Below are 13,146 nucleotides of genomic sequence, written 5' to 3' on the forward strand. Positions count from 1 at the left end.
TGTTGTTAGAAGATTGTTAGGAAGAGATGGATAAAAGTGAAGATTCTTGGGTTTTTTTGGAAAAGCTATTTGTGCTGAAGATCCAGCCTGTGAAATCCCTCAAGCAGCTCTTAATAAGCCTAACTTAATGCACAAAATCATATCCTCACTGGAATCAGGAAAGAGTCATCCCTGATACTTTTAAATGAAAGAAACAAAATCACAGGCTACTTCAGAAGAACAACCTAAGCTCCTCTGTGAACAGAAGAGCAAAGGAATGCTTCATTTCCAGCTGTTCTGCATCCACTATTCCCTGGTCTCTTCCCTACCATGCAGAGGAAAATGAGTGGTGAAGTTGGGCTAGACCTGGTTTGCACAACAGCTCTTTGCTTTTCTGAGAGCAATAACTTAAGTCTTCTCTACTCAAAACACTTTTTTTATTGAAAGTTACAAGCTTATGAACCTCCTTCAGGCTGCACTCTCTCTTGCCCCTCCAGGTTGATGGATATCGGCCACTGGCTTCCAGAGGTGCAGAGGACAGAAGATGAACAGCATGAGAATTTAACTTTCATACAAAACCAGGAAAGAGAAGAAAAAGGAGCTGGTTTTAATAACTTTTTTTTTTTTGCGTTTGCAAGTACTTTTTCTCCCATCTCTCAGTACAGCTTGAGTGCCAATTAAGAACTGCTTCCAGGTCCTCTATCACAGAGTCCCTTGGATGTGCTGATTAGATAAAGTGACTCTGTGTTGGCTTCCAAAGCAATAATGAGAACAAACAATGCATTGTAGCAAGGTATAGAAATGACATGAGTGTAATGATTCTTAAATTGTGGGGTATTTCTTCCTTTTTTTTGTTTTTTTTTTTTCCCCTTGGAATGTAATGTATTTAATGAAAACAATGAAGAGCACCAGATGTTGGCACTGCAAGCTGAGTCCAGCATTCATTCTTATCAGATGGGACTTGGATCAGTCCTTGCGAGGTGTTTAATATCCTGTGAAAGTTGGTGTGAGTTAAACCTTACCAAAGTCTGTCTTTTCTGCAAAGTCAGCTTAAATGGGTTTTGTGCACACAAAACTTGTTTACTAAAAGCAGAAACTCTTCCCACATCTTCATGCAAAGCAGGAATCTTCCATCAGTGTTATCTGCTACAGTCTTGCAGGGGGTAAGAAATATGCTTTTATATCCCCTGGAAGCCAACCTGCTTGGTAACAGAGACATTTTCTGGCTCATATCTTGGTCCCATAAAGGCCACTGCTGTGCAAATAATTATCTACAGCATTTCAGTTGAAAATGATTGCTTGAAACAAATTGTTCCTTTAAAAGTAATCTTGGTTTCTTAATAAAAATAAAAAAAAAAAAACCCAGAAGAACAAAGCACAGAGTTTCTGTTGAACAGTAGGCTATTGTATTTTCCTAGAACTGATTCCTGTGAATACAGCAGCAGGTGTTATGAAATTGTACATGCCTGAGAAGGGTTGGTAGGTGAATGAATACAGAAGAAGGGAAGGAGAAATGTGGACGGTGTGGGGAGACAAATTTCATGCTGTGTCTATTGAGGAGAAGGAATTAAAAAGTACAACTTCCTTTTGGAATACCTTTGAAGTTTGGACAAGTTCTTCCTGGCTCAGAAGCCGGGAGCAGCAACTACACAAGTGGATGGAGGAGCTGCCACAACAGCCTCTGGTGGCACAAGAAGCTGCAGTTGGTGGAGCACGTTCCCAGGCCAGGGTAGGGAACACAGTGCCATTGCAGTAGGGCTGGCACAGGGACTGGCAGCAGGTTCAGAACAATTTTTTCCCCCAGAATTATCTGGGAAAATGGGATAAAACTCAGTTGTTGTTTTTGGGCCAAGAGCCTTATTTCCAGCAAGGGTGGTTCTTGTACAGCATGGCTGTTTTCCTGGGCTCTTCATTCAGAAATTTGTGATGAGAGAAGTTTCCCCAACTTCTCATTTGTCTCTGGGTGTCTCCTGAGTATGAGCTGGGAGGGGATTTGTTGCCAGTAAAGGGATAAATGAGAGGCTTTTCTTTACAAAAGACAACCTCTGCAATTTTTACCAGATTTGTTGATACATGCATTTATGAAATTAGGGAGGAGCTGCACCCTAAATAACTTGGTCTGTTCCAGTCTGAGCTCACTGGTTAAGGGGAATTTGTTTTTAATCTTTCTGACTAAAAGGAAGGGAAAAGAATTTCAAAACACTGCTTGACTTTGGATTAGTGCTGTGGGAGAGTTACATGGAAGGTGCCCTGGGCTGAGGGAAGGGCTAGAGCTGTGGTGGGCACTGGGTTTTTCACTGGCATTCTTCAAGCCCACCCCACCTTCTCAGGAATAAAAAGTGAGGAAATGCTTGGCCCTTTCAGGGTTGGGTTGGGATTTTTGTTTGTGGTGGCTTTTCTTTTTTTCTTTCTTTTTTTTTTTTTTGGGGTTTTTTTTAATGCTGCAAGCTAAAATCAGTGTGATGAAAATGAAATTGTGGTGCAGAATCCTAAAGCAAAAGTGACTTTCTGTTTTCTTGTTTTAAGCACAGGAGTGTGGACTATCTTGTCTAAGGATTTAATGTATTTGTTGCTGTATGCTTGGATTAGTTTTATGTAGGGCAGGATTATGCTTTAGCTCACCTTTTCCAGTATTCCAGGAAAAGCAGTCTAGAGATCACTGATATATATGTTTCATCTGTTTCTTGGGGTTCTATTTATTTCTTTTCTTTAAGTTTAATGATACAGAGCCAAAGCACTGTATTCCTAGAGATGGGAGAAGACCTGAGCAGCTCTACTGGTTATAGTGAACTCATGTACAGATTTTACAAGGACCTGAGGAGCTGTGGATTTAGATGGGCAGAAGAAAATTCAAGTCACCTGCTGAGGAAGGCTTGGGGAGGTGGGATCCTTTGTGCAAGCAGCTCCTTGTCTGAAGCAAACACATGGGGTGAGCTCTTGCTCTGCAGTGAACTTTGTAATTAAGTAGTTTCAGGAAATCATGCAGCCTGTAACAGTATTCAATGGGCTTTTTGTTTCCCCTGCTGGGCTCTCTGGATCTGCCTGTCTCCCATGTTAAAGGCTAAGTGCTTTGAAGATGGGAGGCCACCACTGTGCTGCTCTTGTGCAGAGCTGACACTGGCACTGCTGTCCCCATCCTGCTGTGGTGGTGCTGAAATAGCCCAAACTGCCCTGGGGAGTTGTGCTGGGGGGGCGGTTGGGTACAGCCTTGCAATCCAGCCTAAATCCATCACTGGTGCATGAAACGCCTCTGGCTGTGCTGCCATGTGGAGTGCCAGCCTGGGGAAAGTGGGGAGGATTGTGTTACTGTCCTCCTCTGATGATGGTCCAGCTCCTGGCCAGGCTGTAGTGGGGGCTGTGCCATGTGTGAGCTAAAAACAAATTTCAGATTCAGAATGGGTGTGCATGGATATACCACTTTCCCCTACCCCTCCTTCTGGTAATATATCAAATTTTTAAAGGTGATGAGATGCCTAAAGATGCAGCTAGATGATTATAGTCTGTTTTTGAAATACATGTCTGCATCTTCAGGCACTCAGAGATCTTTAAAATCCCAGGCACTGGAGGTTTGCTCCCAGAGCTGCAGTTTGAATCATCACTGGTTGCCTGACCCACACTCGTGTACCCTTGGCTGCTCTTTGCCTGACTACAGCTAAATGCCTCCCTTGACTTACAGAATTAACTCTCCTCAAAATGGATCAAATTGCAATTAGTTTTAGTCATTTGGATTTCTGCTTCCAGCCCCAAGCTTTTATTCTAGCAAAAAAAATACCGGCTTGCCTTAGCGTGAACAGCTTTTGGTTCATAATGCTGGTTTGGTATTCATTTCCCTAAACAAGGAATGCAATTACCCTGTAGCAAAACAACTGTCTCCAACTGTCTTTTTTCCATTAAACAAATGGGAAGTTTTACCTCTTGGTCTTTCCATAAGATTAATGCACTTTCTCTGCAGGAACTGTCTTAAAGTGATCCAGGAATCTGAACAACTTGCATACAGCAGTCTAATTGTCACAGAATCTGATTTAGCCAATGCTCATTTTCATTAAGAAGTGATCTCTGCTAATAATAGAGACTAATAGCTCTTCTAAATGAATAAAACCCCAAACTTTCCTTTTCCCCCGCACAGGCAGGGATAATGAACTCCTAAATCACTGCTCTTTCCAAGGAAGCTTTTTTCCCCCCATTTAAACAGTTTGGCTTGGCAGCTAACTGATGTCATGGTGCCTGTGCTTGCAGGGGCAGTAGAGTCTGCCCTGACTGTCCTTCATTCCTGCCCCCCCAGCTAAAGCATGGAGATTTTTCCTGCTCCTTCATCTGTCTGGTTTGTTTTTGAAGCAATGAGATGGGGATTCTCTCTTGTTTACTGTCACTGTACATGGTACACTGTACACTGATGTGTATCACTGTTCTGCACTGCTTCTGCAGGGGGGGAGAGTTCAAAGCTCTGTGGGAAGGTGTGGGGACTCAGAGGTTCTTCTCTCTCTGGTGTTATGTAAATAGTAGGGCATGTAAATAGTAAAAACTCTTGTCAAAGACTTACAGGAGCTTTGTATGTTGCCACAGATTCCCATCAATATAGGGATCAATATATGGAAAGTGTTGCAATCTCAGTTTTATTGAGGGTCTTATGCACTTGGTGAGTTTTTCTGAAAGGTCTAGAGCCAGCATTACCATCACTGCTTGAAAGCCATCAATTACACAATCTTTTTTTGGAAGATTTCTGGCCCTCTTGCTGTGAGAGAAAAAGCTTGATAAATACAACTCTAATCGCTCCAGCATGGATTGCTTGCAGAAAGAACCTGCACAGGATTTAAAAAAAGAGTTACTTTCCCAATTTTAAGGAGAAGAGAGGTTCATGGATTTTCAGTGCTTGGGTTGGTGCTGCAATTTTGGCTGACTGATCAATCAAAGCTGGTTAGCAGCCTCACCCCCAAACCAGTCCTGTGCTAGGCAGAAGAAATTACTGAGAGCACAAAAAGAAGGACTTCCTTTATTAAAAAATCAATGTAACCCCTTGCACAAACTAACAAAAAATTTCATAAAAAGTGACTGCATGATTACCAGCTTGAGTGGCAGAGCAGGAAATGGGCTGCAAATGAACAAAGAGCCGTGCACAGGCGGGGATGCTCTGCAAGCAAATGCCAGTTCCCATTTCAGCAGGCCACGTGTGGCAGACTCCTTTCCTGTTCAAACGTTTTAGCCAGATAATGAGGGGAGAAGCCCAAACATTTTTCACATAATCCACTGAGTTTGGAAGGGAGGAGCAGTAGGAGAAGGGTAGCTGTGGTGCTGGTTGTTTGCTGGCTGATGTGGCTGTCAGGAGCAGCGGCACAGGGCAGCGTTGCTAATTGCCAGCAGGGCCTGTAGCTCAGGTCACTGCTCTTGGGCACTTGGCTGCTGCTGGAAGCTGTTGTTAATGCACAGGCAACCTGGTTTCTTGCTCAATGGGAAGCCAAGGCATGTTTGCCAAAAGCTGTTGGGGTAGGGAAGGCAACCAGTAGCGAATTGGGGTTTCCTACCAACACTGGTCGGGGTTGTGATGGGGAAATGAAGCGCAGAAGGGTGCTGGTGCCTGTCTGCTCTGGGGCGGTGTGTTTATGTGAAACAGATGGTTCTCTGCTTCAGTTTGCCAGCAGATTATGGAGCTGGCTTTGAACCATCTTGTGTGGTTTCCCAGGAATTCAGGGATCCCATCCACAGCAGAACCTCGCTGCCTTGAGCACGTTACCTGGGGGCAGAGCTGGCAGCAGTGCTGCATGCTGGGGTGGTCCTCGCCACCCGCAGTGGCCTGTGGCACCAAAGGCACGCTGATGCTCCAGTGCCAGCAAAAAGTTCCAGCCCTGGGTGGCCCAGGGTGTGTTGCAGATGCTTTTTGCACAATTACCTCCAATGGTGGAAAAGGAACCTTGTGCTGGGTTTCCTGAGCTTTAGGATTCCTCTTCCAACGTGCTACCACATTTGGGAAAGAAATAAAGGGTGGCTGTAGCTGTTGGGAATGTGGGCAGGGAGCAGTTGGATTTGTCCTGCTGCTCTCCTGGGAATTGCCACCTTCCTTTATACACCCAAACCATCCCTGTTATCTGACTCTGCAGTTCTGCCAGGGATGAGGTGACTGATAGAGAGAGGAGAAACCAGAATATTAGGAAAAACCTCCTGGTGAGAGAGACTAAGATTTTACACCATCTTTTTTCTGTTTATGGGGAAAGTGGGCTGCCAGCAAACTGAACATTGGGATTGGGTCCACTCTGTACAGACCCTTGTCTTGAATGAGGCTGCATTAAATCTTTTGTTCACTTTGTACGGAGGGGGACAAAAATTTCTTTGTACCTTAAATGTAACTTATTTAAGGGTTGTGGACAGGAATAAATGGATAAGGTTTTCAATAACCTGTATTTATACTATCATGTACAGCTTCTAAACCTCACAGCTACTGAAAAATTCAAGAATGTGGTCACTGAGAATGGGAGTTATTTGGTACTATATGGTTACTGGAAATTATTAATTGGAAAAGAGCCAGCTTTTTATGAAATGCCATAAAAATAGACATTTTAGATGGATGGAAATGAGATCTGCAAAAGCATGCTGCCTTCTCTGCAGATAAACTCTGTGATAACTCTGTAGCCTTCCAATAGGACAATACAAAGATATTTAGATGCCTTAAATTTCAGCTTATGCTGGACAGTGTATTTACAGTGTATAATGCTATTCTCTCTTCACTCTGACTTTTTTTTTCCTTTTAATCATTTAAAAGAGAGTGCTCTCTATATTGTACAGAGGCTGGAACAGCAGCTGGAAAAGGTGACTGAAATAATGGGATCTATAAGAATAGGCAATTTCACTCAAGTATAGTGATTTAGTGCCCTGTGAGTGTCCTGATGTATGACTGCATTTCCAAACACTGTAAGTTTTTTCACAAGCATAATGACAGGCATGAAACTTGTGATACGAATGCCCCAGCTTTCTCTATCCTCAGCTGTTCCACATAATTACAGGAGTAAGGGAATTTTGTTCTCTCCTAGCAGATTAGCTCCAAGAAGAATAAATCAGATAAAGTTACTGCCTTCCTGTTTCCCTCGCTGCAAGGTGAGAGTCCACACAGTGCAGTGCAAAGCTGGGGCTGGTAATGTTTTTTCTTGCCTGCAGTCTGTGATACAGATGGGATTCCAATTTTGGTGTCACCAGGACAACTTCTTAAAGAGCTCTGGTTCAGTTGCTTGTGGCTTTTGGTACTAATTTCAGCTTCTGTGTTTGCTCTGCTCACAGATGATGGCCCTTACTCAAAGGGGAGCAAGGACTCTGGTGGGATGGACGCAGCCCTGGTCTCCAGGAGGCAAAGCATCCCAGGTAAAGGAGGGGATCAGCTCCTGCTCCAAAACATTGGGGCATCAATTACAGTTTACCTGGATATCCCTAAAATGGGCAAAACCCTTCAAAACACTAATTTTGGTGCATCTATCAGCAAGGCTTTTGCTGGAAGACAGAAATGGATGGTGGTAACTGGTCTCAGTGAGTGGTGTGTTACTGGTACAATCCCTGTCTTGTGTGGGCCTGTTGACAGTAGTTACAGGGAGCTGGAGAAGGACTTATTCCCGCACTGGACTGACACTTACAAAGAAGAAAACAGCAGAAAAGGAGAGAGGGAAGAAATGCTGCCATAGCTGAGCTCATCAAGCTCAAGGATGGAGACTGGCAGTGTCTGGCAAGCTTTGAATTTCCCACATCTGACTAAGTTTGTTTTGATATTTAGTCAGTCACAGCAAATTTTTGTGCGAGATAAACCTTCCCAAGCAGAAACACCCCAGGGGCTGAAGAGGAAGTGGAGAAGAGGTAATTCATTTGCCTCTGCTGGCACTGGGCTTCATGTGCCAGCAGCACTGCAGCAGGTCTGGATAGGCTGCCTTGGACAACTCATCTCCTTCCTAGGAAAGGCAGGGACTTGGTTTTGACTTCTGGCTGCTAATGACCAGTCACAGGGTTGGTTTAGTGTGTTCTAGGTAATGGGGAGGAAGGGGGCCCTTCTGCTATTGCTTCATCATTCAGCACTTGTTCCAGAGGATATTCTGCATCACACCAGTGCAGGGCAGCCCTGATGGGGAGTGGCTCACAAGAGCCAGTGCTTCCAACAACCCCAGCTCAAGGTATCTCAATAGGGAGGGAAAAATTCAGGTGTGCTCTTCCTGCCCTGGGATGCAAAGTCCAATCATATATGCCAGTAGAAGAAATCCAGAGCTGCTTATATATGGCGCTTAAAGACTATGTCTTGAAGGACCAGGTCCTCCTTAACCAGCTCACTTTTACACTGTGTGGGTCTGTGACAGTAGCAGTAGATTTATAGAAGCATGGGTCAAAATTCCTTATGGCTGACCTTGATTGGTTGATCTCTGGGATCTGCCTTTTTTGGAGCAGTATTTTCTCCTTGAACCCATAACAATGGGTAATTTCACTCTGGGAGTTCTCATTTTAAACGCCTATCAAGGATCAAAATTTAACCTCGTTGAAAAGCTAATAATCTCCCCTTGTGGCACCATCTGTGTTGATCAGTCATGTCTGTAGTTGAGAGGAAATTTGCAGGATGGTGCTGGATGTTGTTCTTTTCAGCACGGTGGCGAGCCCCCCCAAGGTTCTGGCAGCCCCTGGGCTCCTGGGTTGGTGAATTGAAAATTAACTTACTGCAGTTGGCAAGGGATCAAAACTGAGTTTAAAGAGCAGAAGTATTATGGACCTGACATTTTTACAAGGAGCTGCCAGTGCCACATTAAATGGGTGCCCAGCAGTGCCTAAATGCCTGCCAGACTGGAGTTGGATTGCAAAGAGGTTCCCTACTCACATTAATCAAGTGCACAGATTATTCTTGGAAGTGCTTTACAAAACAGGTAGTGCATGGCAGGGCTCTAAGTGAGCTGCAATTTCTGGTGTCCTGGTGGCTTTGAACAGGAGCAAAGTGCTGGTGATGAGGCACCACAGTGCCAATAGACCCCGTGTTTTGGATGGATGGAGGAGGCCCTGCACCAGCATGGATCTTCTGTGTCAATATACTGTTTAAGGGGCCCTGCCTTGCTCTGGAAGTCAGTGTGCAAGAGGTTTCAAATGTTCCCTCTCCAAACAGAGCATCTCATTTAAGCCTGGTAAGGTTTACTGTGTAAACAAGCACCTGGGCCATTTGCAACATGGGGGTTTTGTCCACATCTGTGGGGCTGCTGTTTGTTGTGTGCTGCCAGTGCCCATCACCACCTTCTCCTCACAGCCTTGGAGAAAGGCACCCTGTGTGAGGGTGACAGGTTTCCTCCTGTAAAATCATGGAAGACTTCAGTACACTGAGATAGTAGAGGTGGAAGGATAATGCTATGGACAAATTGTGTAAAAGCTTCTGAGAGGAGGCTCTGACAAGGTGCGGATGTTGTCCTATTTGCCCCCCTTTGATCAGAGTGTGAGTCTGTTGTATGCAGTATTGCAGAACTGCCTTTTGCCAAGTCTTTGGAGCTCTTGGTCTTTTCCTTAGGCCAGGATTGATTCTCCTGCTCAGTTACTGCCCTTTCCATGCCAAATCCAAAAGCTGGAATAATTTAGGAAACCTGTTTTTGTAAGACCCAGACATGATCTGTGATGAGATCAAAACTAATACTGGGTTGGGCTTGTATGTAGGTGCTGGACTGACAGGAGTGTTGTCTTGGACTAGAAAAGGTAAAATGTGCACTGCCTGCAGCACCCACAGAAGCAGAACTGGTGCAGCAGGTGTGGGGTGGGCATCCTCTGGACCTGAACCTGTGTCTGGTGGCAGGCAGTGCATGTGGAACAGGTCATGGTGTCAAAGTGACTCCTGTTTTCAATTCCAGCTGCAGATGAGCTGCTAGGAGGGATTTTGACTTGGACTAGTGCAGATGGGTGAGCAAACTGCTGTGAGTGAGTGAAGGTCATGCCTCCCCTTCCACTCCCTGATGATGGCAGGATCTCACTCCACATTGTGTTCTGTATCTCCCAACTATATTGATGTCTCATAATAGTTTTTTTTTAATCACAGTATTTTAGGATACACCCTGTTCAGTCCATCCAGGCAGCTACTGCAGGTCCACATCTCCCGGACCTGGCTGCAGGAGCATCCTCCTCCTGTGTAACTGTGACCACCTGATAGCTCTGTTAATGCCCTCCCCACTCTTGATCAAACATAGTTCCTGAGGTGGTCTTCCTGGACCATTGCTGAGCTCCCATTACCCTGGTTTTGAATTTTTCTACTGCCTCCAGCACCTTGAAACACAAGGTTTTTACTCTCTCATAAGCCCATACTGCTCTGCCTTGTCTTCCTTGGTCCTGCCTGCCAGACCTGCATGCAAACATTGCTGTGGGTCTACCAGGACACACTTCTGTTTTACAACTTAACTTCAAATAAACAGAGAATTTTTCTTAATGCTAGTTGTTCAAATCTACTTTCCCACTCCCTGTAGGAAAAGGGTGTACTTGGGATTGAGGGAATGTGCCTTCCACTGAGTTGTTTGTCTTTATTCCCAATCTTTCAGAGGAGTTCAGAGGGGTCACAATCGTGGAGCTGATTAAGAAAGAAGGAAGCACCCTCGGTTTAACCATTTCAGGTGGCACAGACAAAGATGGAAAGCCAAGAGTCTCCAATCTGAGGCCAGGGGGACTGGCTGCAAGGTGAGAAATAGAAATGGGGTTCAGAGAGTGCAGCAGGAATGGAGAGGAATAGTTGCATGTTCCAGCTACTGAATGAATAGAGTTATAATTAAAGTAGTTGGCACCCAAGACCCTTTTTCCAAGTGCCCCAGAATGCAAAGTTGTTGCTTCAGGAAGTAGAACATGTTCTATTTTGAGTTATTTCCTATGCTCTGTGCAATTATGCTCTGAAATTTTTTTGTAGGGATATTTGTGGTTCTGTGAAATTAGGCGGCCTTGTCAGGGGAACTGCATGGTACAATACATCTTGATCAAGCTAAGTGGTTTAATATTGTATCTGTTCTGAATACTGAGTGTATAAGTAACATTATTGGCTCAGAAAAGAAATGGGCAAAGAAAGGCTTCAAGAAGCAGGAAAAAGGAAAGAGTAATTGAACAATTTTGCAAAAAACAGGCAAAAGGAAAGATGTTTTCTCTTTCCCTGCTGGATTTTTTTCACACAGCTCTTGGTGTGCTTTTCTTTGACTGATTACTCTACATGAATGGGAACTGAGCAACAGCAGAGAGGTTGTGAATACGTACACTGCAATTGCTGCTGTACATACAGATCTGAACACTTGCCACTGGGAGAGATAGATGGCTTCAATTCTAGCACTCCCCTCTGGTAGCAGACACGTGCAATCAGACAGCAGAGATCAGTCCGGCATTGCTGGCTTGTTCAGAAAGTCCTACAGTTACCAGCCAGCTGGAGACTTTGTGCTACCACTGCTTTTTATTTTATTTCTTTGCAGGAGTGACCAGCTGAACGTGGGGGATTACATCAAGTCGGTGAATGGCATTAACCTGACCAAGCTGCGGCATGATGAGATCATCAGCCTGCTGAAGAACGTGGGCGAGAGGGTGGTGCTGGAAGTGGAATACGAGCTCCCTCCAGCCGGTGGGTGCCTCTCAGACAATGCAAAATGCTCTCTCTTCTTGGCTGCTTTTTGGTCCTGGGATGCAGATGGACTTGCTTATGCAGAGGTGCTGTGGCCAAGGCAGTGTCCAGGGGCGTTTTGCCGTTGCCTTCATCTGCTCGCGCGGGCGGTGGAGGCTGCTGAGCTCTGTGCAGTCGGAGCAGAGCACTTTTTCCAGCACAGTGGGTGCCTGCTCATGCACACTGGCAGGGGATGGCTGATTTGGTCTGTCTTGCCTCGGAGTGACTCGACAGCACAAGCCAATCTGCCTCCTGATGCTGCTTCAGCTTCTCGTTTTCCCTTTTGGAGTGTGGCTGCAAGAGGTTTAATTCAGTCTTAAACATGTATTACCAGATGCCCTTTTCTGAACTGTGGCAAGTGCTGTTAGTCCTCAGGATTCTTTGAAGTGTGACGTGTTTTTAGAAGGGAAACTGAAGCAATCTGCTTTCCAGCTAAGGGGCCCTGGCAGAAGATGGCAAACCCAAATAACAGGGCTTATGTCCTGTCATGGGTGACTATGTGCTCTTGCCCCCATTTGTCTTGATGATTGATGTTTCTGGTTAAAACAAATTCCTCGATACAGTTTCTCATCACAGTCTTTCCATTGTGAATACAATCCCCCAGTTACTCCTCATTCATTTACCCAGATCAATCAGACAATGACTGGGCAGAAAAAATAGAACAACTAAAAATAAAATGACAGGAAAAACAAAACTAATGAAATCTAACATTTTGCCCCAGATAGGAAGATATTTTACACTTCAGAGGTTTGCTGTAGCTGCTGCCTTTAGATGAAAAGTATTGAATATAGAAATGACAGTATAAAACCCAAAAGAATAAAATCTAATCTGGAATAGATGACTCTGTATCCATCATTCCCCTCTCTTCTGCTGTGAATGTTAGTGAGTTTTTGCATACACGTCTGGTAAAGCCAGCTGTGGCTCAAGTCTTCCACATCCTCATGCTCCCTAGAGATGACCACTCTTAACCCTTCTCCATGGTATTCCTTATTCTCTGTGATATTCCTTATGAGGAATAATGATAAACTGAACTTGCCAGCCAAGGAGTGGTGCCAGCTCAATCAGTAGCAGCAATGCAAGATGTCCTCAGCTTTAAATGAGCAGGAAGAGCACACTGAGATAGTGACTTCTCTTCAGTGAGATTATTGGGGCTGTTTATGAATGGTCCAAACAAAGAAGCACTGCAAAATACAGGGAATTGTCAATTATTGCTTGATTCCAATTCATTGTGGGCTTTTATCTGCTGTGAGGGTTTGTTATCACTGTGAATGCTCACCATCCCCCCACCTCTGTTTTTCCCTGGGCAAAGAGCAGAAATAGAGTGGAATTCAATAACTTGTGCTTGTGGGTTTGACTTTTTCTCCCCACTCTGTAATTTCCTGCTTTGAAAGGGATCTTGCAAGTCCAAATCTAGTTTTCAGGCTACTGTGTCCTATCATCTTTTTCTTAAATAAACCAAACCCTGTGTTAACACTGGCTTAGGTTTCCCAGCTCTCACTGATCTTATGAGAGGCTGTTGCAGCACTTCATACTTCAATGCTTAGGACAGAAATTGGATGGCTTCT

General features: G+C 44.6%; 1 protein-coding gene across 2 annotated transcripts in view; it reads left to right on the forward strand.

Moving 5' to 3' along the window:
* The window catches only part of GRIP2 (glutamate receptor interacting protein 2), a 249,364-nt gene that overhangs the window by 182,294 nt on the left and 53,924 nt on the right, over positions 1-13,146 (forward strand). For both annotated transcript variants that reach the window (XM_066557950.1, XM_066557951.1), the window contains exons 2-4: positions 7,243-7,323; positions 10,491-10,626; positions 11,397-11,542. In XM_066557950.1, the coding sequence (XP_066414047.1) occupies positions 7,243-7,323; positions 10,491-10,626; positions 11,397-11,542 (363 nt within the window). The remainder of the gene's footprint in view (positions 1-7,242; positions 7,324-10,490; positions 10,627-11,396; positions 11,543-13,146) is intronic.

Source organism: Molothrus aeneus, chromosome 12 (assembly GCF_037042795.1).
Source record: "Molothrus aeneus isolate 106 chromosome 12, BPBGC_Maene_1.0, whole genome shotgun sequence".
Lineage (NCBI taxonomy): Eukaryota > Metazoa > Chordata > Aves > Passeriformes > Icteridae > Molothrus > Molothrus aeneus.